The 22,263-nt window shown below is 53.2% G+C and overlaps 8 protein-coding genes across 8 annotated transcripts; 3 read left to right on the top strand and 5 right to left on the bottom strand.

Moving 5' to 3' along the window:
* The first annotated feature begins 15 nt into the window (after positions 1–15).
* On the top strand, positions 16–2,928 carry B0H65DRAFT_524612 (uncharacterized protein). The gene is made up of 3 exons (XM_062828821.1): positions 16–377; positions 471–494; positions 676–2,928. The coding sequence occupies exons 1-3, from the start codon at positions 318–320 to the stop codon at positions 2,731–2,733; spliced, it is 2,142 nt and encodes a 713-aa protein (XP_062681677.1). The 5' UTR covers positions 16–317; the 3' UTR covers positions 2,734–2,928.
* A 63-nt stretch (positions 2,929–2,991) lies between these two features.
* B0H65DRAFT_465395 (uncharacterized protein) lies at positions 2,992–6,024 on the bottom strand. The gene is made up of 4 exons (XM_062826804.1): positions 5,364–6,024; positions 4,080–5,303; positions 3,926–4,005; positions 2,992–3,824 (listed from the first exon to the last, which is right to left on the bottom strand). Exons 1-4 carry the CDS (start codon positions 5,523–5,525, stop codon positions 3,212–3,214), a joined length of 2,079 nt encoding a protein of 692 aa, XP_062681676.1. The 5' UTR covers positions 5,526–6,024; the 3' UTR covers positions 2,992–3,211.
* Positions 6,025–8,257: 2,233 nt separating this feature from the next.
* On the top strand, positions 8,258–9,983 carry B0H65DRAFT_548811 (mitochondrial branched-chain alpha-ketoacid dehydrogenase kinase-domain-containing protein; the record flags this gene model as incomplete). Its single annotated transcript, XM_062829605.1, has 5 exons — positions 8,258–8,372; positions 8,441–8,589; positions 8,647–9,632; positions 9,689–9,729; positions 9,802–9,983. The coding sequence occupies 5 exons, from the start codon at positions 8,258–8,260 to the stop codon at positions 9,981–9,983; spliced, it is 1,473 nt and encodes a 490-aa protein (XP_062681675.1).
* A 1,045-nt stretch (positions 9,984–11,028) lies between these two features.
* B0H65DRAFT_194093 (putative sphingosine-1-phosphate lyase) lies at positions 11,029–13,424 on the bottom strand. The gene is made up of 2 exons (XM_062821685.1): positions 13,059–13,424; positions 11,029–12,831 (listed from the first exon to the last, which is right to left on the bottom strand). Exons 1-2 carry the CDS (start codon positions 13,163–13,165, stop codon positions 11,202–11,204), a joined length of 1,737 nt encoding a protein of 578 aa, XP_062681674.1. The 5' UTR covers positions 13,166–13,424; the 3' UTR covers positions 11,029–11,201.
* Positions 13,425–14,649: 1,225 nt separating this feature from the next.
* Positions 14,650–15,869, bottom strand: B0H65DRAFT_573740 (galactosyl transferase GMA12/MNN10 family-domain-containing protein; the record flags this gene model as incomplete). Its single annotated transcript, XM_062830558.1, has 3 exons — positions 14,650–14,949; positions 15,030–15,483; positions 15,565–15,869. The coding sequence occupies 3 exons, from the start codon at positions 15,867–15,869 to the stop codon at positions 14,734–14,736; spliced, it is 975 nt and encodes a 324-aa protein (XP_062681673.1). The 3' UTR covers positions 14,650–14,733.
* A 1,448-nt stretch (positions 15,870–17,317) lies between these two features.
* B0H65DRAFT_426335 (uncharacterized protein) lies at positions 17,318–18,343 on the bottom strand (the record flags this gene model as incomplete). Its single annotated transcript, XM_062824626.1, has 2 exons — positions 17,318–17,455; positions 17,510–18,343. The coding sequence occupies 2 exons, from the start codon at positions 18,341–18,343 to the stop codon at positions 17,318–17,320; spliced, it is 972 nt and encodes a 323-aa protein (XP_062681672.1).
* Positions 18,344–19,187: 844 nt separating this feature from the next.
* Positions 19,188–20,419, top strand: B0H65DRAFT_548807 (putative 20S proteasome subunit alpha type 2; the record flags this gene model as incomplete). Its single annotated transcript, XM_062829603.1, has 5 exons — positions 19,188–19,231; positions 19,297–19,316; positions 19,416–19,466; positions 19,595–20,221; positions 20,301–20,419. The coding sequence occupies 5 exons, from the start codon at positions 19,188–19,190 to the stop codon at positions 20,417–20,419; spliced, it is 861 nt and encodes a 286-aa protein (XP_062681671.1).
* Positions 20,420–20,748: 329 nt separating this feature from the next.
* On the bottom strand, positions 20,749–22,245 carry B0H65DRAFT_425475 (regulator of chromosome condensation 1/beta-lactamase-inhibitor protein II; the record flags this gene model as incomplete). Its single annotated transcript, XM_062824578.1, has 4 exons — positions 20,749–21,256; positions 21,368–21,737; positions 21,886–22,014; positions 22,149–22,245. The coding sequence occupies 4 exons, from the start codon at positions 22,243–22,245 to the stop codon at positions 20,749–20,751; spliced, it is 1,104 nt and encodes a 367-aa protein (XP_062681670.1).
* Between the last annotated feature and the right edge of the window lie 18 nt (positions 22,246–22,263).

Here is a 22,263-nt window from a genome sequence, read left to right as displayed (position 1 = left end):
CCACCAAAAACCGCGCCAAAACGTGGGACAAACAACCACCATTCAACTTCACGTCTTTCGAAACGACAACTCACGGCGCATCGACTCGTGAAGCCCAACTGCTACCGGACCCTAGCAAGCAAGCTTGGCCATCTCCCCGCAAAATACCAAAACGACGAAGAGTGCAGAAGGCACAGAATGTTGCCTTTTGCTTTTTGAAGAGAGAGAAAAAGAAGACTGCGAAACATGGGACAGACTGGGGGTAAATGGACCCTTCATCACAAGTGAAGGCATTTATCATACCACAAGCATCACCAACGTGATGCGGCCTTCCCGCAATGGATCATCCCAGGAAAAACTTGAAAACCAAACACGATGATCGGGTCATCCTCCATTTTGTACAACCTCCTTCCCTACTTTCCATCATGCATTGAAAAGGATGTATATGTGCAAGAACTGGTCTGACTTTTGTATGTGAATCTCGTCTGTAGGATCTCGATTGCTTCTACGCCCAGGTAAATCCACCACCCCTATTCACCCCAGTAACCGTAACCCCTTATGTTGCCCCCGTGCCCCTTTTTTCTTCAACCCATGATGTAAACAAAGAGCCTTCAGTTCTTCAAGACACCACAACACAACAACATGTACACCTTTCCACCCCATATCCCCTAACCACCTCACTAACTTCTTTCAAAGGTCTTCGAAAACAAAACCCCCTCTCTCAAATCCCTCCCCCTCGGCATCCGCCAAAAGTCCCTCCTAGCAACATGCAACTACCCCGCGCGCCGTCTCGGCGTCAAGAAGCTCATGTCCATCGCCTCCGCCCTGGCCATCTGTCCGGACCTGGTCATCGTCGACGGCGAAGACCTGACTCCCTTCCGGGACGTTTCCAAGCGGCTTTACGCCCTGCTGCGCTCGTACTCGTGGAACGACAGGGTCGAAAGACTGGGGCTGGATGAAGTCTGGATGGACGTGAGTGATATGGTTGAGTACAATCTTGAGTTGCTGAACCGGAATGATTTGGAGCATTCGTGGTTTTGTTTAGACAAAGAAGATCCGGAGAAGGGGTTTGCGTTTGATGGGAGGGGGTTTGCCGGGTGTGTTTATGGGCGTGATCACTTCGGTCTCGAGGGGACTGATGATGCCGAACTGCTAATAAGGACCAAACTCGTCCTCGCCTCCCATCTGGCTCTTTACCTCCGTCTGAAGATCGAAGAGGAAGGATACACCACCGCCTGCGGGATATCAACGAATAAACTCCTCGCCAAGCTGGTCGGTAACGTGAACAAACCTCGGAACCAGACTACCCTCTTATCTTGCGGGCCCGACGGCGAGGAAAATGTTAGAAGATTCATGGGAAGCCACCAGCTGAGGAAAGTACCCGGGATCGGAGGGAAGACGGCTGCTGTCCTCTCCGATTTCTTCATCTCCGGGTCTAAGCCCACCCCAAACTCAAACTCAAACTCAAACTCAAACTCGACTATAAACCCAAAAGAAATATCCATCGCCGACCTCCTCTCCCTCCTCAAAAACCCCCCTCTCACCCCCTCAAAACTCGACTCCCTCCTCTCCCCACTCCCAGGGGGCCAAGGAACAGGCAGCAAACAAATCCTCTCCCTCCTCCACGGCCACGACCCGCTCCCCGTCAAGCCCGCTCGCTCGCTCCCCACGCAAATCAGCATCGAAGATACTTACCACTCCAGTCCCTTGACTTCTCTCGAGCAAGTACGCCAAGAGCTGGTCAAAATTACTCAGTCGTTGTTAAAAAGACTGAGGACTGATTTGTGGGATGACGACAAAAAGAGGTGGGTGGCAAGGCCTAGGACACTGAGGTTGACGACTAGACCGAGGACGACGGACCCACCGAGGGAGAATAGAGGGTATGGGTATGGGTATGGGAGGGTTTCGAAGAGCCAGGGGCTGCCTGGGTATGTTTTCAGTAGTCTCAGTGCCGGGGCCGGGGGTGGGATAGGAAACGGAAACGGCGAGGGCAAGGGCAATGGCGACGGTGAAAACACGGCGGCGATGGCCGCGCAGATTCATGTTACCAAACGACTGGTGACGGAAACGTTACTACCCATGTTTCGCGAACTTAACCCACTCGGAGGCCCCAAAGACAAGACAAGAGGAAGAGGGTATTGCATCGGGTTGCTAAACGTTTGTGTGACGAACATGGACTCTGTGGAGACATCGGGCAGCGGGGGAGGAGGAGGAGGAGGAGGAGGGAGGGATATCAAAGACATGTTTACGAGCGCGAGGGAGTTTACTGTTTATGATCATTCCGCTGCTGATCAGGCCGGCTACGATGCAAAAACAACACAACAACCTGGAATCGAAGAAACCATAGACGACGACATGGTTGCGGAGGAGGTGGATATGGATAGTGACATCACCTCCCCCCCAAGAGGGAACAAGAACGACGACAACGACAACGACAACGACAACATCAACCACCAACAAGATCCCGTTCTTGACGTCTGCGACTACGAGCAAGATTCGAGAATACCAACAACTACCTCTAACGATTACTTCCACATTGAAGATGACGACGACATTTGGGATGACCAAGAAGACAACACGTGGAATAACGATGGACAGTCTGAAGAAGAAGACATGATGGACCATGACTACCCGAGAGACGCAGGTGGTAGTGGCGAGGGCATAAATTGCCCCCTATGTAGCCATTTCATCCCTTTATTCGCTTTATCCGCTCATGAGCGGTTTCATAGTATGGAAGGGGAAGAAGGGGACTAGCTAGGTAGACTTGATAGAGGTCATTTATTCTTCTTACAACTAACCAATCGCCAAACAATTCATGAACTTAACCTAACCTCCCATTCCACTCGTGTTATGCTATGCTGACCTGTTTCTATGCCATTGATGTTATGCCATTCTACTCCAACCATGCTATGCTATTTCCCCCCTTATCCATCCATCTATCCATTCCCCCCTTTTTTTTCTTTTGAAAAAAACCCACTGGGTATCAACTGTTAAACCCCCAACCCCCCAACCCCCATTTTGGTTTTCAGACATAGCCACTAAGTTGCGCTCAGCGCAAGAAGTTTCTCTGTCTTGGGCCAGCCAGCCAGCCAGCCAGCCAGTTCACTGTTCAGCCATTCAACCAGGAGAAATAGTCTAAGCACTAAGGATGTCGAGGAGGTCGATGCCGTTGCCGCTGTCGCTGCCGCTGGACGACCGCTGAGTACGACGAGGATGTCGAGGATGAGAGTACCTAAGCTCCAGTCCTTGATACCCGTACTGCATGAGCGGGAGCGATAGCCGAAGCTAGAGCAGCACTTCCTGCCATAGCGTCCTCTTCCTGTCCGTCACCACCAACACCACCGTTGTGAGGCTGCTGGTGATGATGCCCCTGATGGAGTCGTCGTTGTTGTTGTTGTTGCCGTTGCCGTTGTTGCTGTCCATTTCTCAGCGACTCCTCCGTAACCTCCATGACAACTGACAATTCGTGCGTCTCATGCGTCTCATGAGCATTGACCTCCTTCTCCTTATGGTGCTCATGCTCATACCCATGCTCATGCTCGTATTTCCTCTCCTTTTCATTTCTCGGTCTCCCCTCCTCGTGTCCCTGGTGCCCCTCAGGACTCTCCTCCTGCTGCTGCTCCCCTCTCAACCCATCCATCTTGCTCCTACTCTTGCGGCGGCTCTTAGACAACATCTGTTCTCTCAATCTCTTCCAATCAGCCTTCCAGTTCTCGATGCTCCGGACCAACTCCGGGTCTGCGGCCTCGACCGGAGGGAGAAATTCGTTGACTAGGGTCTCGATGGCGCGGAGTTCGAGACGGAGGTGTTTGAGTTCGGATTCTTGGCAGGAGATTTCGTCTTCTCTGTTTGCAGGTTGTCAGTCAGTTCTGTAGGTACCTAAGGGGATAATGGATGGATGGTCGAAAGGGGATGAGGGATGAGGAATGAGGGACGAGGGACTTACAAATCGATGACTTCCTTCTCTAGTTCGAGGATGCGAGAGGCGGCGGCTTCTGCTCTTTCTACCAGGAGGGCGTGGACGTGCTGTTGTTGGCGTTTGTTGTTAGCATTTATACATACATGAATAGGGGTTTTTGAGTGTGATGAGATGGACTTGCATTTGACTCCTCTCTTCTCGTCTCCAAGCTCTTCAGCACTGCCTCCAACTGAGCAGCTAGCTTCTCAGCCTCGGCCGCGATGCGCTCTGTCTCAACAACATCTCGTCGCTTCTTCGCCTCCACTTCCACTTCCACTGCAGAAACAGACAACACTGCTGCCATACCAGCGCCACCAGAAGGTTTAATCTCAGCAGCCTCCGCCAGCTTTAAGTGCACTTTGGATGACGGCGAAGGTGACTGCGCCCGTGACTCAGGCGGTGACGGTTCCGATCCCGAAAAGCTCTTAGCTAACCAGCTCGGGGCAGCAGCAGCGGCCGCTGACGACGCAAAGGCGAGCATGTCCTTTAGAGGCGAGTGAGGCTGTTCCTCCTCCTCCTCCTCCTCATTTTCCTCTCCATTGCTCTCGCTTTCACCTCCACTTTCCTCTTGTCTTTGAGAAGAAGGAGCCTGTTCACGCCTCGATGCCCTCGCCGAAGGCCCAACAGGCCGTTTCACCATCCTCAAACCACCAGTAACTCCCGCAGCACCAACACCATCACCACCACCACTAGCCATACCCCCAACTCCAGTCCCCGTTCCCTTCCCGGTGAGAACGGCCTCCATCTCATCGACCTTGGCGTGCAACTCACTGATGCTGGCATCACTGAGGACACTATGATTCGTAACCGTCGGTTCCTTGGCCTCCTGCAAATGGTGAATCAAATCCGTCAACCGTTCCACAAGCACATCTTTGCTATCTTGCGTGAGGTTGTCGTCTCCTGCCTTGTTAGCTGCTGCTGTGTCGGTGTCCACCCGCACCCGCGGGTGCTGGTTCTGCTGGTCGTCATCGCTTAGTTCGTCGTCGGCGTGAAAAGAGAGGTTGTTCTCATTGTCGTTGTCGTTGTCGTCGTCCTTGATAGCGAGGTGGTGAACCGTACCACGGCTGTCGTTGACGTGAGTGAAGAAAGTGCCGGAGCCGGAAGCGTAAGAGGAACCGGGGCGAGAGCCGGTGATGCTGGCAAAGCTGGGGGCTCGAGACGATGAGCGGACGGCCTGGAGAGGGGCGGAGAATTGGCGGCGGAAGGGAGAGAGTGGTGAGGAGGGTCCTAGGCCTAGCCCTCCGACGAGATGATAGAGCGTCGAAGCTGCTGGTGGCGGTAGGTGACGGGGTGATGGTGAGGGTGAGCGGCTGCCGTGCTGGAGACCATAGCGGTTTCGTCGGCTCTGATGGTTGTTGGGTGGTGTCTGGGGACGTGGATAAGATGGATGTAGTCCTTTGGGAGAGGTCTGCGTAATGGAACGTACCGGACTACCTGTAGTTGTTGTTGTAAGACTTGGCAACGGGGGGTGGGATGGGGATCTGGGTTGCGGTGGTATCGAATCTAGGTCCGAGTCTAGGTCTGAGTCCGGGTCCGCATGGGCTGGTGCCGCAGACCGTCGGTGGTCTTGGTCATCATCATCGGGCATCGTGATGATTGAAGGTCCTCATGGGATGCGATATGCCAATGCCACCAATGAGGTGGTATGTTTATCGAATAAAGGGGCGTATCAAATGTCAACAATCCATTGAGCAGTGAAGGTATCGGCGATGGTTTTGTATCATTTCGACATGCCGAACCCAACGTCCTGCTTGGCTTCCTTTTACAGGTTGGAATATTCGGTTTGATATCGTTGCTGGACTTGAAGCCCAAAACAGTTCGAGAAGATGTCTTGGCAGTTTTACAGGCTCAGGCGCCTCTGCTCCGTCAACGTAGTGGAGCGATTCCACCGTCGTGTCGCTGTGCCGTTGGGTGCCAGCTATCGGTAGAAGAGGTACACAAGAAATTCCACGTTGTGGGCGATTTCTTTGTTTTTTTGGATTATGCAGGAAAGCTTATTCAACAGAGAGTCAAAGGTCACCAGACAAAAAAGAGGGACTTTGTATGTTGTTGTTATTTCAGTGTTATCAGTTGAGGTTGTCATGGGCGAGGTTCCCTTGCTTGTAACAGTCGCACTTGAGCCACAGAGTGAAACATTTTCTGTACGGGCACTGGACGACGGGCACGGGCAGTCGCAGGGTGGTCCGAGCTCCCTGTTCCCCGGACAGCCGATCTCCAGTCTCCGGACGGTGAGCCCCACAAGGTGAGTGGAAAGCCCCCGGGACTCCGGGCCAGGTGAGCCCGGCGAGTCATGGACAAAGCAAGAGAAACAAAAGAGAAAGAAGCGAAAGAGCGGACGAATCGGCTGTCACTTTAGCCGTCCGAGATGCCCCGCCATGATTGTCTTTTGAGTCTTCACGGACAAAGAACTTCACAAGAGAGGTGAAACACCATTGCAAGCTCCCACGTGGAAGGAAAGCTACGCTTTGATATCGTTGGCTTGTTTACTGTTTAATAGTTCGTCTGAAACTCCGAGCACGCAGTTGAGCATGACGTCAAGTGGAGGTTGAAGAGGTATCTGTTTGTCAAAGCTCCTGTTCGTGATAACAGCAGTGACCTATGAATGCCATAATGGGAGTGGACTGTATCTTTCGACTTTCCATAGGTATTTTGAGACGGTATTTGAGATGTCTTTGAACCCTCAATCACATGTTCAACTCATCTCTCGGCTTCTCCCTTTCCCTGGTCTCAACTAGTACCATAATGGATCTGGAGACCAAGAACCCAAGACCGTAGTCTCGCTCAAAGCCAATCCAAAGCTCTTGACAACTTTACCAAGGAGATCTGATTTCGCAACACCAAAGTGTCCGCGTCTCGGCGGCTGACTGTCGGGAACTGAAAGTCACCCCAAGTTCCTCCATATCTCTCCCATGTCACATCAACTCCTCACTGTGCTTTCTGTCTGCGGAACTGAGGGGTCCCCGTGTTTGCCTTGGGCATGCTTGAGTGTGGGGTAAGCTACACTCAGCCTCGAGCCGGCTTCCGCCGCAGCGCAACCCAAACTGAACCCCAGGAGGCTCATCAAACTCAGAGCGAGGCCCAGATGGCTCATGATTGACGACTCCCCTTTGGGTTCATCGGCAGAGGTTGGTGTTGAAGATGTCTGTTTTGAGGTTGCTATATCCGATATTCTCCGCCTTTTCGGTATGGGTAGAAGTTAAGAAACCTATCCAATAGAATCGCCGGATATCAGGAACAGGGGAGAGAGCACAAACGCAATGGAACCTTGACTCGAGGGTGCCGTACGATACTGGCATCGCAAAAGTGACCGCCGCCGGGCGAGAGGGAGTTGAGCTTTGGAGCAAAAAGCCAAAGACAGGCGAGCCTTGTGCTTCCATTTCTGTGGACAGGAGGGACGGGAGCTGGTGCAAGGATGAGATGCATCGCGATTGTTGGTCGTTAGGACACGGTCACTGTGCAAGTACATTGCGGTAGCTTGCAGTAACAGACACTGTTATTGTGTCTGACATCCAATGCCTGGGGACCCCGCCAATTGCCCTGGTGTCGACCGTTGACCGTGTTTCCCGTCCCCCGGCTCCATGGAGCCCTTTTTGTAGTGCGGTGACTAAGAAGCTGAGGCACATGAACAACTGAATGACTCTCTTTCCGACTGTCTCCATTCCCTATAACCCGAGTGCCAACCTACCTAAAACATTTTCCTGCGCTTTTGCTTTTCCCTTTCTTGAAGGTTTTTCTTGGATTCTTCTTGTCATATTTCTCTCCCTTTCTTCTCCCAAGGGAGCTGTTTGTGAATTGGCGACAACCCCTAAAGACGCCAACGCCAACAGGATATCGTTTCCCATATCACCACCACTACCACCACTAACAAAATCCACTTGCGTCATTGTCGCCGGAATCCGCTTGCCTCGGTTGTGCCACAGGGAGCCCAGCTTACCAGAACCCTAGCTGCCGATACCTCGCGCCCACAACTTCCGACGTGGTCTTGTCCGGTACCTCGAGATAGCCGTAGCCGTACCCATCAAGCCGTCAACCCGCACCAGGCACCGTGCAGTTCCCGCAGCAAAAGTCCATCTTCCTCCGACAACGAACCATTAGTCACTCTTCTTTCTAGCATCTAGCCAACCCTCATTGCCCAAGAACGCCCTGACCGAGAATACCCAATTGCGGTCCGACTCATCCGGCACGACAAGCAACGCTTCGAAGCCCAGTTTCCCTTCTGCATGGTGCACGGCAGCCGACCTGCACTTCAGCACTCCACTGCTCTCTACGACATCAATTGGCGACAGCGATAGCGGCGAAAGCCCATAACCACCAGCCAGGATGTCGTGGAAGATGAGCGAGAAGCTCATGGACACCATCCGGCACTATGCAAGCTTTCCTGCTACCGGCGTCAGCTTGCGCCAGATGGTCCAGTTCGGCGAGAAGCCTTCGACTGGTAAGGGGAGAAAAAGACACTTGGTCCAGAAAGCGCCTTGCTAATAACCTGTACCGTCATACTTCCAGGAACCCTATTCCGCGCCTCCCAGTTCCTTGCTGAAGAGCTCCCCATCCGTCTCGCCCACAGAGTTCAGGAACTCGACAACCTTCCAGATGGCCTTAACGAGATGCCTTCGGTCAAGAAGGTCCAGGCCTGGTACGCCCAGTCGTTCGAGGTGCGCACACTCATTTCACTTCCCACCATGTGTGAATATCTAACCGGACAACTCTAGGAAATCACACAACTGCCACGGCCACACCTACCGAGAGATGTCAGGGAGCGGTTGATGAGGCCGACGAGAAGCGGAAAACACGCCTATCTACCAGAGGCGACACCAAACCCAAGCATAGAGGAAGGTCAATACACCTCACACAACGGAGGAAACTACGCAAGTGGACTTAACCACAAAAAGTTCTCGGCTTCAAGGAGATACTTCGCTATGGTCGATGACACAGGGGACTGGCCTCCCGACCTACACCTTTACAACCAGAAATTTGCGCAGACTCTGCATAAGATCAAGAGGCGGCACGACAGTGTCGTCACCACCATGGCCCAGGGCATCCTTGAATATAAGCGCAAAAGGCAACGCATGCAGATCGACCACAACATCCAGTCTTTCCTCGACCGTTTTTACATGTCGCGCATAGGAATAAGAATGCTCATCGGGCAGCACATCGCCCTGACGGACCAGAACCACTATCGCGATCCCTCATATGTCGGTATTATCTGCACCAAAACCTATGTCAAGGACCTCGCCCAGGAGGCCATCGAGAACGCCCGATTCGTCTGCGAGGATCATTACGGTCTCTTTGAGGCTCCCAAGATCCAGCTGGTCTGCAACCCTAACCTCAACTTCATGTATGTGCCAGGGCATCTGTCGCACATGCTCTTCGAGACGCTCAAGAACTCGCTGCGCGCCGTCGTCGAGACCCACGGCCAGGACAAGCAGGAATTCCCCGTCACCAAGGTCATTGTTGCTGAGGGCAAGGAAGACATCACCATCAAGATCTCGGATGAGGGAGGCGGTATCCCCCGTAGCGCTATCCCGCTTGTCTGGACCTACATGTACACCACCGTCGATCGCACACCGAACCTGGACCCCGACTTCGACAAGAGCGACTTCAAGGCCCCCATGGCCGGTTTCGGCTACGGACTTCCCATTTCGCGCTTGTATGCGAGATACTTTGGTGGCGACCTTAAGTTGATCAGCATGGAAGGGTGAGTTCTCTGGGTTGCGGTTTTGAGGCGTGATGCATTCTAACCTTTTGGAACAGATACGGAACCGATGTCTACCTGCACCTCAACAGGTTGTCAAGTTCGTCAGAACCTCTGCAATAGCAACCAGCAGTCATGAGGGGTAGCGGAAGCCCAGGAACCGCATCCCAAGGATTGACGCTGCCATCGTCACTGAGATACATGAAAAAACGGCTTAAGGACCTCGAGGTCTCGGAGCGCAAGCAGGTTGGCGACACCGAAGCCACAGTCCACCCTCCTCCATCTCAGCAGCCCGTGCCTTCGTCGGCCTTCTCCTCGGGAACCGGAGTAAGAACCAAAGACAGTGCTCTTTAGAGAGAGACAAAAAAAGATCGAAAGGGCTTTTTGTGTTAATGCTTTGTTTTTTGCTGCAGGTGGGAAGGACGGCGGGGTTCTCTTTTTTTCTCGTTTTGTCAACTCTGTCGTTCGGCTGGTTCGGCTTTTCGGTTACTCGAAGCGGTTGAGACGGAAACTTATCTTTGCCCACCGAATAGACAAATAATGTACGAAAGCTTACGAAACGAACACACACACGCAAACACACCCACGAACCGGTTCACAAGAAAAAGATAGCAACATATACGCGCGCAACATATAACGACAAATACGCAAAGCATGGGAATTGGCGCTATATTGACATCGGGGCGGGCGGGCGGTTTTCACGGAAATGGGTGAGGGGGAGGGGAAGAATGGGAAGAACTTAGCCATACGGTCACATGTCAATCAACTAGGCGCGCGCCGAAAGGGAAGGGATTGTCATGGTCCATGGAAAGGAAAGAGGAGGTGGATGAGGGGTACTACGATGGAGAGTGAGTGAGTGGGTTGACAAGTGGGAATGTTACGATGGACGACCACCCTACATACGCAGCGGAGAAAGGCAAAAAGGGGGTCGTCACACACGGAGGAGAGAGAAGAGATGAATGACAACAAATATCCTTTTACACACATTCCCTTGCTTCGTTCTCCCCTACCACAACTGCGCCTGGGTGTTGTCTGACTTTCATCACAACTTGCGTCTTGTCTATAACAGAAATATTCGAGTATACATACGTATGGCACAAAGGCATTGTATCTGTTCATCATGTTATAGTAGTAGGAAGTATGTCTGTATGTAAGTGGTTGGACTACACACGAGTGGGTAGAAGAGTCATGAAAATAGATCCTACTGTATATCAATGGGTATATCATGCAAAATAGATATTCTGTTGTAGCAACTACTTTCTGTTGTGGCTCTAGGTATAGTAAGTATGGATGGTTTCAGGACAACGCAAGAGAAAATGCCATACTCCTCTCCTCTCCTACTCTTTCTCCTCTCCTATACACAGAATCGTACCGTGTTATGCCGTCGACGCTTCTTGATCTCGAAATAATTGTACAATTACCCTTCCAGGTTCCCTTTTTGATCCAGTTTCCTTCCTTCCTTCCTACTTAGGTATCTCTCTTCAACAAACACAACATAACGCAACGCTTGCTCGAACAACAACAAACCCAATTTTTACTTGATTACCACTAATTCATTCAGCTTAGTCCTAACTAAGCCTTATACAACAAATCCAAAAACCCCCTCGCCAAATCCACCACCACGCTCTTATTCGGCAAACTCCCCGCAACACCATACAACGCCGCCGTGTCTCCCGCCGCCTTTTGCTTCCCCGTCTTTCCTTTCGAGGTACCCATCTTCAACGCCTCCACCTGCCTCACCCTCTCTTTTTCGCGTTCCTCCTCCACCACGCTCTCCAAATCGGTCGCTAACCGCTCCCAATTCTTCGCCACCGGCGCCGTCACCGCTACATGGATAGCGGGAGGGTTCTGCAGCGCGTTGAGGTGCCACCCGCGCGCGGACATGCCGTCGGCGATGTCATAAATATTCAAATCCCCCCTGGCTTGGAAAGCCAGGACGGAGACTAAGGGGTTACCGAGGATTTCGAGTTCCTGCTGCAAGGTAGGGTGACCGGAGCGGATATGTTCGGCGAGTTTCTTGGTTGCGCCCACGATTTGCGTGCACGACTTGAGATAGCCTTCTTCGCCCACGGACATGAGCGAGGCCCAGCAGGCGGCGATGAGAGCACCGGGGCGCGAGCCGGCGATTCCCGGGGAGGCGTAAACGCCTCCGGACCAGGAAGGGTCGACGAAGTATTGATATGCCCTCAACTCGGCGTTGCGGTAGAGGACTGTGCTGTTGCCTTTGGGGGCAAAGCCGTATTTGTGCGTGTCGCAGGAGATCGAAGTGACGCCCTTGAGGCGGAAGTCGAACGGTTGCGAGTCGAAGCCGGCTTTGTCGAGGAAGGGAACGAGGAAGGAGCCTAGGCAGCAATCGACGTGCAGGGGGATCTTTTTGCGGAGGGCGAGCTTGGAGAGAGCCGAAATGTCGTCGATGATGCCGTGCGGGAAGTTGGGGGCCGAACCGACTAGCATGATAGTGTTGCGGTTGATCAGCCGGGCCACACGCTTGGTGTCGACTTGGTAGGAGGGAGCAGGGCAGGAGACGAGGTGGAGTTTGATCTTGAAGTATTCGGCTGCTTTGCGGAAGGCTGTGTGGGCGGTTTCGGGGATGATCATCTCCGGCTCGGTAACGCCGCGCTCGTGGTAGGCCTTTTGGCGGGCGCTGAGGATGGCCATGAGGATGGACTCGGTGCCGCCCGAGGTGGAGACGCCGGCGGCTCCCGGGGGCGCATTGAAGAGGGAGAGAACCATGGCGACTACTTCGGCTTCCATCTTGCGTACTCCCGGGAAGACGTCCGGGTGGATCGGGTTGGCGACGGTGAACTTGCCGTAGGCTACTGTTTGTAGTTTCAGAAGTTCGTCCTCACCGCTGTAGACGGCACCCGAGACGAAGCCGTCTTCCCACCGCGTGTGGTCCATGGTCGCGAGCGCTTCGAGCTCCTTGCGGATGGCCCCCTCGGTCCAACCTTCCTTGGGGAGAGAGAGGTACCGGGTCTGGCCCGCGGGAATCATCTTGGCTTGCATCTTGGTGAGGGCATCGTCGATCTGGGCGCGCACTTTGGTGCGCACGCCGGGCAGGCGGAGGAAGTAACCGTAGAGGATGCGGCGGGCGTCAGTGAAGAGCTCGAAGAGGGTGCCGAAGAGACCGCGGCCTTTGAGCTTCCACAAGGCGCGGCGGGTCCAACGGAGCAGGAAGAGGAAGAAGACGATGTTGCGGATTCTGTGGTTACATTGATGTTGTTAGTCGGGTGGTCAGAGATGTTATGTATCTGATGGGGTGGTTGGCTTCGTGTAAGTCGATGACTATGCGACCGAGGTAAGACATCCACATGCAATTTGCGATTGCGGTTGGAAGGGCTGGCTGATGTTACAAACCGAACCGCCTTCGCTGCATGAGGAAACAACGGACTGTTATTTAAAGATGGTAGAGAGGAATCCAAGACTCACAAGTCGACATTGAGGTTCACCACCTGCATCGGATTCCTCGGCCTCGACCTCTTGACGCTGTCAATGCTCTGCCGGAGGCTGACAGGCATGCGCGAAGTGCCCGGCATCTTTGCTGTTCAATGTCTTGATTACCTCAAGCAAGAGGTTGTTGACTTTGACAGACAGGAAAAGGGTTATGAATGTTGTTCGTTGTTGTTGTGATGTAATGACCCGAGGTAATCCGAGAACCAGAGAGGTTCTGAAAGAGAGAAAGAAGTGGGAACCCGGGGTACCTTATGAGATCACTTATTCATGAAGTGGCTCAAGTTGCCCTCCATTCAGTGGACGCGTGTGAAGTGCTTAGTGCTTGCATTAAGAGCCTGGCAGTTCGTTTAGCAGCTTGCGGGGGTCCCGTCAAGTCAACCGCAGTCAACCGAGGGAGCGAGAGAGCTCGGCGTGGGCGCGTGGCAGCCCAGCGTGGCGATTGCAACCATTCAAACAGCGAACAGCGTCGTCTTGGTGATGTTTTCCCCGCTCACTTACTCACTACCGCTCCGTCCGCGGGCCCCGTTCGGTTCCAGGTTTTGTAGCAGAACTTCCGGGGAAGCCGGCATCACTACTATCAGTCCAAACAGCCATCCAGACAAATGTTTTGTTACCGAGTGGAAGCTCCCGTCGGAAGGAAACTGGAAGCGAGGAAGAGGGTTGGGGTAGAGAAAGAGAGACCGAGAGGCCAAGGCTCGAGACATCGAGGTACTTCTCTTTTCCCCACCGCCCCGTTCCCTTGCCGTGATCCGAAGACATGGAAGTCGAGATATCGATCAAATCACACAATCACATGCATAAAAGGGACACCACCACACCACACCAACAATGGCCTTCTGACGTAGCACCTTGATGGCTCTCCTCGTAGCAGGTAGTAAAAGTCTTGTTCAACAACCACATCAAATCGCCGTTTTCTTCATCCTTCCATACAGTAGGTAGTACGCAGCAGTAATCGTCCAAACATGACCGCCGTTCATTTGCCCCCCTTCGTTCCACCCCCATATTCCTAATTCTAATATTACGTTTACTTCGTTCTTCTCATCTTTATATCCATATCTGTTCAGTAGTATTCCTTCCACACCATGGGCTGGCTGCCTCTGCCTCCTCATTCATCCCGCCCTGGAGGAGAGGTTTTATATGTTGTCCAAATTTCCTGGTAAGCAAATAGCAGAAACATTGTCTCCCCAAACGCCCCATCCCCGTCCTGTACCAATTGGCATGTGTGCTATGATGAAGGAGCTCCTCCCCTCCTCTCCAAGTGAGGAGCGCTGCTTGTGTTCCATCCCTCCCGGCTGGCTCTGGAGCCCATGTACTTTGTTAGGCTGTTTGTGTGCTGTAGGTAAGTGATGATGGTGGTAGTGCTGGTGGATTCATGAGGCAAATTCTCCTCCCATTTTTCGAACGCCATCTCTGCGAGGAGACAACCGGCCGTATTCAAGGAGAAAACAGTCGGTGACACCGTGACGCGCCCTCCCTCTCCCATATGACGACCAGTAGGGTTTATTGCTTTTTGTTTCCAGCATTTTATATCGGTCGCTCAATGAGATCGGTTCGGTTCGGTACGCGGGTTGTGTTCATGATACTGAAGAAGCTGAATGTGCCTTCTTTCGCCTGCTATCCTCCATCCATCCCTTGACCTCCGCCTGCCCTCTCATGAGTTCTGGAATGCGGCCTTCCACTGAGCGAACCTCTGCGACTCGGTTTCACAAGTATCCTCGCCAGCCTCGCCGCAAGCATAGAGGCGCACCGCAAGGTCTCCCTCCTTGTACTCCTGCCCACCCTTCTCCTTGCTGTACGAGTTCAAGATGCGCTGGGGCACGAGAGCGAGCTTGGCCAGGATTGTGGGGTGCCACTGGACGATGTGTTCCTGTTGTCCTCAGGTGTTAGCATATCCGTTTCCACTCCTGGCCATCAGCGCTTTCGCCGAGAGTTTGGTGCCAAACTTACCAAGGCATGCTGCTCCGCCTTCTGGAAATTATAACTCCTGTAGATGGGATCGAACCAAGTCTCGATGAAAAACTTGGCCCATTCTCCATTCTTTACCACGAAGCTGCTCGAAGACAGACCGTCCTTGTCCTGTGTCAACACGAAATCCACGTCGTGTCCCTTGAGGTGGCTGAATGTCTTGATGATGCTGTCGGGCGGCACAACGGGATGGTCCTTGATCATCAGCTCCTCCAGCCTCGATGGCTTCATGACGTGCTCCTCGATCTTCAGCAGCGGGTTCATGATGAAAGCGTTCTGATCGAGGTACCAGATGTACGACGCATCGGGGAACTTGGTCATGGCATGTCGGACGGCGGGGAGGCTGGCCCACGAGGTAGGTGCGCCGCGGAGGTCGTAGTCGGAGGACTTGACGAAAAAGGTGCCGTAACCTGAATTCGGTGGTGGTGATGGTGAGCTGAGGTCGGGATAGAGACAGCGGGAGCATGCATCTGTCTTCGCATGTCGCTCCCCTTGGCGCAGATTGGGGGGGATTCACATACCATGCTTCTCGGCATATTTTAGCCTGTTTTCCTTGACCGTATCCAAGTACCCCTTTCCATACTTGCCCTCGTTGAATACTGTGACTATCACCACCGGCGGGTTGCCCGACGGCTTGTGGTACGCCGGTGGCGCGTGTCGATTACGGCGCCCTGTTTGGAAGAGCCATAGTAATGTCACGAATGCCAGGCCGGCAAGGACAATGGTTTTCAGACGTCTGCTTCGTATTGTCGGAAGAGCGGACGTCCGGGGCCGGAAAGGCGGCGGGTTCGACGACTTTCGTGGAGGGTATGCGAAATGCATCGCGGGCAGGTGTGTGATGGGGGACAGACAAGTCCAGACCCTGAAACTATGGTGTCGGCTTCGTCTGCTGCTTCGGCAGAATATTCCACCCTCGAAGGGGGGGCAGGGGGGAATAGGCGGTTTGGCGGGCGGTGGGAAAAGCCGAGCAAGTGGAAGCTTCTGTCTGTAGAAAGAGGAGTAGGGAAAAAAAGATCGACGCCGAACAGGTGAAACTAGGGGTTCGGCCGTTCGTGATGCGCGCGCGCCTGTTCGCGACGGTCCAACCAGCTGATTGGGACCAATCGACCAGATATGACTTTTGGCTCACGATAGTGTGAGGTTTGGTTGTCGTCGGCCGGACTTGTTTCCTCAAACAAGGTACCTCTAGGAGTATCAACCTAGATCGGATCGAATCGTTTATAACGGGCCACCTCGCTAACACGGACGGGAGGGAACCAGGTCGGCGTGATAGTGTTTGGTCGCGGCTTTTTGGTAGCACGTATCGTTATCAGGATTCAAACATGGACATTTGGCGAGATTGGCTGGCAGCTTTGTGCCCCGAACACCATTCGTATTCCACTGTGCTCGACGCTGCACAAGACGGGAGTCAAGAGACTCGACGGGTGGAGGTGGTTATTTATTGAAAAGCCTCCTTTCGAGATCGAAAATCTGGACTTGACTCGACTCGCTGCTTTTTGTTGGAACTTCGTTCAGTTTGGGCAAGTTGAAACATAATGCAGGAACAGCCTCTAAATTAGGTGTCATCACTGCCGTGTAGTAGCCCCACTCTTGCACCATTCAGGGGCTTTATCGTTCCAGCCCTCAGTCCAACAAGTTGCTCACTCCTGCCAACAGGAAATTGAACTGCATGTCAGCTCATGGTCTCATAGCTGATGACTTCACACTTGGCATTTCGGGAATGTTCAATATCAAGTCATTCATTTACAACTAATACTATCCGCTGAGCAATGCGTGATTTATCCGTGAACGCTGTGGTAAAGTAGAAGGACCTCATCCGGTCACCCTCATCAGACAACCCCCAGGTATCTCAATGGCATGTTCCAATCTCGAAAGACAGCAAACTCCCTTCTCCCATCCGTCCGACGGCATAGTGCACACCCGAAAGCATGCGCCCAAAGACATGTCTGCCCGAGAGCAAGTGGATATCCACCCGAAAGCGTGAGGAGTAGCGAAAGGTGGAAAGAGCTCCAAAGAACCCAGTCCAGTAAGGCTCGGATTGGCGCTCCATGCCAGTCCCAAACGAGAAGCGGACAAGACGCCCTCTTCTCAGGGCGACAATGGAGCTCGATCTTTGCACACAGACTAGTTGCCACGACATGGAAGCAGGAGCCAGTGACAACTTAAGAGTGTGCAAGCGGTTTCGGGGGTAGGCCATGGCGACAGCAGAAGCGGCGTTGTAGGCGGGAGGGACGTGGGATGAACAAAAGCAGCTCGAATTCGATACTCGTTTACCTGTCTTTCCTCGACTCGTCGTCAACGTCGTCGTCTTCGTCATCGGCGTCTTCATCCTCTTGAATGTCAACAACTCTGTCACGGGCCTTTTCAAGGACTCTCGCGCTGAAGTGACGGACGAACTTCCATGCAGCCTGTTCCTCTCGTTAGCAGCTTGTCCAGTGTCTTCTCAAAGTGTTGAAACTTACACCAAGGAATGTGAGGACGCCAATCATCACAAGCATCCAATTGACCGACTCAACCCTGTCTCTGCCCCTGCGACGTCCACCTACTGTACTGCGAATATTAAGCAACTGCCACGGAGACATGGCAATGAAAGTCTTCAAGAACCCAAGCAAGCCAAGCGAGAGGAATCCCTTTAGAAAATGGAAAGACCAAGTCGCCGGTTCATCGTCAATGGGGCGCATAGCCTCGACATCTGAGATGACATCGTGAATCGTATCCACCACGCTTCCCAAGGGGTCAACCCAAAGATTGATGATGGGGTCGGCAACAAAGCCTAACACGAACACGGCCAAGATGAACACCAAACCGGTAAGAACCACACTTCCCATCGTACTCGTCAACCAGCGGCCCCATCTCAGTCTCTCCAGTCGGTACTCGAATTTGCAGGTAGGACACTGCCAAAAGTTCCGGTCAGACAAAGGCGACGCTTGCCTCCATTGCTGAAGGCAGCCCTCATGGACGTATTTCTGCGTGCCTTTGCATCTGCAAGGGCTGATCAGACGGCCCAGCTCCGGATCTTCCGAATAGTATCGAACACGTGCTCTCGAGGTGAAGCGAGCAGCGAATGACTCGTCAATCTCGGTGGTGGGCTGGACCACTTCCAAGCAGATGCGACAAGTGCGGGGTTTGTACGTTGGTTGTTTTTGTTGCTGCTGAGAGCTCGGTTTCGATGCTGATGAAGTTGATGATGAGCTGTGCGGTGTCTCGTGGGTTGATGAGGCTTGCGCGCTGCCGTTTGAATGGCCGTTGGGGTTTGCGCCCGAAGGCCATGACCAATTTGATGATCCAAAGTCCATGTTTCCCCTACGAGGCTGATGATGCTTCCGGGTTCGGTGTTGCAACTGACAAAGCTGTGAAATCAAAAGGATGACGAAAGGGTAGAGGGGTACGGGGTGACGGGGGGATCCAGATTGTTAAATAGCGAGAAAAAAGGTGGAAGCAGCAATGTGGTCCTGACGAGTAACCACTCGCTCTTAACCCCAGCGTGCCCAGCTCGAGCCTTGGGGCAGCACTGCCCACTGAAGAAAGAGTGGGCATCATCATTTCGTAACTTACCGCTACCGGCCTCTATCGCATCTTTAATTGCTTCCACCGCCGTGGAGCAACCTGCGACTGTTCAGCCAACCTAGGCGCGCATGTCGCCATGATGCTTCTCGAACAAGAGAGTCCAAGAAGAGAATGCGAAAAATCTCTGATGGGGCTGCAAAATGTTAAGAGCAAAAAAACACCGTGAGTTTCTGACCTTTCCTCTTTCGGACTAGTCACTGTCAATGACAGTGTGGGGTCACAGAGCTCCCGCTTGCCGTTGCCTGCCAGCAGCAACAAAACAACAGCGAAGTGCCTGCCTTGAGGCTCAGCTGGTCCGAGCTCTATCAGGCTGAGGATGAGCTCTCCAGTTGCTGCCAGTGGTCCACAGCTCCAGTTCGACGCGCAACTTCCCCGTGCCTGGGCCTTGAACAGTGACAGCCTGTGGTGGGAACTCTGGAACCTCAAGCTTGCAGCCAAACGACAACAGCTCTCTAGGTAGCCTGCCACTCCTCGACAACCAAAACATCAAACCACCAAAAGCACCCGACTAAATCCCGTCGCAAATACACCCGTCCAACTACTTGCCGAGATATTTGGGAATAAAAGGACGAAATGGCGGACAGATACTCCTTCTCCCTTACCACTTTCTCGCCCAGGTAAGCTTCCGTCGTCATAGTCGCTGATGCAGTGGTGATGGTGATAGCTGCTAACACTTGCGCAGCGGCAAGCTGGTCCAGATCGGTCAGTCGCCTCAACCCAACCCGACCTCATCTTCCATTTAACGACCTCACAATCTTGCGCCAATACGATCCCGACCTTATCATGCTGACTGTTTCTCAGAATATGCCCTTAATGCTGTCAACCAGGGTGTAACAGCTCTCGGCATCAAGGGTAAGCTCCCCCTCCCCCACCACAACCGTCACCAGCATCATCACCACCTCTCGTCACTTCCTTCTACTATCATAGCCCATATCTCTCGCGCCCAAATATCAGTTCCAGATACTAACTATTCCCAACAGCCACCAACGGTATCGTCCTCGCCACCGAAAAGAAGTCCTCCTCCCCCCTCGCCGACCCCTCCTCCCTCTCCAAGATCAGCCTCATCACGCCCAACATCGGCATGGTCTACAGCGGCATGGGCCCCGACTACCGCGTGCTGGTCGACCGCGCGCGCAAGGTTTCGCACACGGGCTACAAGCGCATCTACAACGAGTACCCGCCGACGCGGATATTGGTGCAGGACGTTGCGCGCGTCATGCAGGAGGCCACGCAGTCGGGCGGTGTCCGGCCCTATGGTGTCTCTTTGTTGATCGCCGGCTGGGACGAGGGTATTTTGCCTGAGGACGAGCTGGAGGAGCAGAAGAGCAAGGACGAGATTGTGGGTGACGATGGCGAGACCAAGAAGAAGGCGACGGGCAAGACGGGCGGCATCCTCAAGGGCGGCCCCATGCTGTACCAGGTCGACCCCTCAGGATCTTACTTCCCGTGGAAGGCGACGGCCATTGGCAAGAACGCTACGACTGCTAAGACCTTTTTGGAGAAGAGGTATACCGAGGGCTTGGAGCTCGAGGATGCGGTGCACATTGCGCTGTTGACGCTGAAGGAGACGATTGAGGGAGAGATGAACGGAGACACCATTGAGATTGGTATGTTTATTATGCGACGGATACACGATGCACTTCTTTCTGCGGCGGCTAGGACTTTGACTAACACATGTTTACACAGGCATCGTCGGACCACCGGCGGACCACCTCCTTGGCGTCGAGGGTGTCGAGGGAGCAAAGGGCCCCCGCTTCAGGAAACTCTCTCCCCAGGAGATTGAGGATTACCTGACGAACCTATGATGATACAAGGCAGGAAGGAGAAGCAGGCAGGCAAATAGGCACATGAGCGTATTTTAATGAATGACCATTACAGCAAGTTCCTTGTACAATAGAAAGGAGACCCGGGAATAGAGAGCCCTTTCATGACTAGGCAGGTTTGGACTATTGGTGAGTAAACCTCGCGTCCCAATCATGACTTGAGAAACCAGGTACAGCTTTGTTTATGAAATCAGTCAAAATTGGTATCATTGTTCAAAGAAGGATTTACGCTCTTCCAGCTAAGCAAGCTAACTAAAGCCAACAACGCCAACGCTTGCTCCCCCTCACCAACTCCCAACAGACAACATCCGCTACTCCTCCTCACCAACAATCAAGAAACTCGCCCACGGCCCCGCCGCAACCGCCTTGATCTCCTTTTTAGTCCCGCTAACTCCATCGTCCAGCGACAAAGGCACCTTCTCCCACTTCATAACGTACTCAATCTCCTCTCCCAGCCCCAACTGACCACACCAATTCTGCCCAATCACATACACCTCCCCTTGGTCCGTCAGCGCAATCATGTGTTCCGTTCCCACGGCCACGTCCACGATACCATCCACCTCGTTCCCGTCCGTGTCGGTGATTACCACAGGGACCGGACCGTCATTGTAGTCGTGCCAACCGTCGTCGGCCTGCCGTTGGTCGAAGAAAAGTGTTTGGAGAGAAGGGGGTAACCGTCTGGGATCCCCCCAGACGTAGAGGTCGTTGCCGGCTGTTAGGCAGGCGAGCAAAGAGGAGGTAGGGCCGATAGAGAGGTGCCGGACGGGGCCGGTGGGAAGTTGGGAGAGGAGGGGGACGGGGGAGGGGTAGTGAGCTGGGCTGTTTTTTGAGGGGTTTTAGTTGTTAGTATGGGTGAAATTATGGGATGGGAAAGGAAAGGAAGAGAGGAAGAAAAGGAAGAGAGGAAGGAGAGAAAAGACAGAAACATACCACTCATCAGTAACATCCCTCCCCAAACACCCTACAAACCGCTCATCGCCCCACGTGTACACCTCCCCCGTTGAAGAGAGGGCTGCGAACCCAGTGGAGTGAGCAAGCAGCTGGACGATGTCGGAAAACCCGGTGAAGGACACTTTCTTAATCTCGGTTGGTCGAGGAACCACTTCCGAACAGTACCCATACAAGTCAGGAGAGACGAATTGTTCCTTTGGCGACGGCCTGCGGCTTCGGTCTCTCTCTTCTGCTACCGGTTCGTCTTCCCACCTGTCGTGCTCGTGTTGTTTGAGGTGGAACCCTAGGTCTAGGAGGAGGTCACAGAGGGTGGCGTATTCGTTGATTGTGGCTGTTTCGGCGTTGTAAACTGTTTTTTGTTGTTTTTTGGTAGGGTCAGTCAGTAGTAGATGGCAATGGGTAAAGCCTCGGCGGGGTATTCAGGTGATCGGGGGATTCTGGGGTTTTGAAGAGCAACGGGGGACTCGGTAGGAGAGGCAATCATCATGTGTATGTACCTGCTACATGTCCGTTGTTCGCATTGGCGAAGGTTCTGTAGATGTTCTCATCCACGAAGCGTAGGGCGTTGTGGTCCCGTGGGGCGCGGCCGGCATTTGTGATGAACTTGTTTTTCCTCTTTTGGTAGACTGGTGAGATTCATATATTTCTGGTTAGCGAGGTGAAGCCATACATATGGTCAAAATTGTAATATATCAGATAACATTATGGAGGGAGCATAGATTGAAAACACTGATCACTGACGGATACCTAAACCACCTACCAGTAGTATGGAAACTAAAGCTCCGAACGGTATGAATGTCTCTGTGGCGAAACACGCAAGTGAACTCCCAAAGGTCGTCAAGATCGCCTGGGTACATATGTTCTTGTTTTTCAAA

The sequence above is a fragment of the Neurospora tetraspora genome, assembly GCF_033439725.1.
Source record: "Neurospora tetraspora strain CBS 560.94 chromosome Unknown B0H65scaffold_4, whole genome shotgun sequence".
In the NCBI taxonomy this organism is placed as follows: domain Eukaryota; kingdom Fungi; phylum Ascomycota; class Sordariomycetes; order Sordariales; family Sordariaceae; genus Neurospora; species Neurospora tetraspora.
Note: the sequence above shows the minus strand (reverse complement) of the source record. Positions and strands in the feature narration are given on the sequence as shown.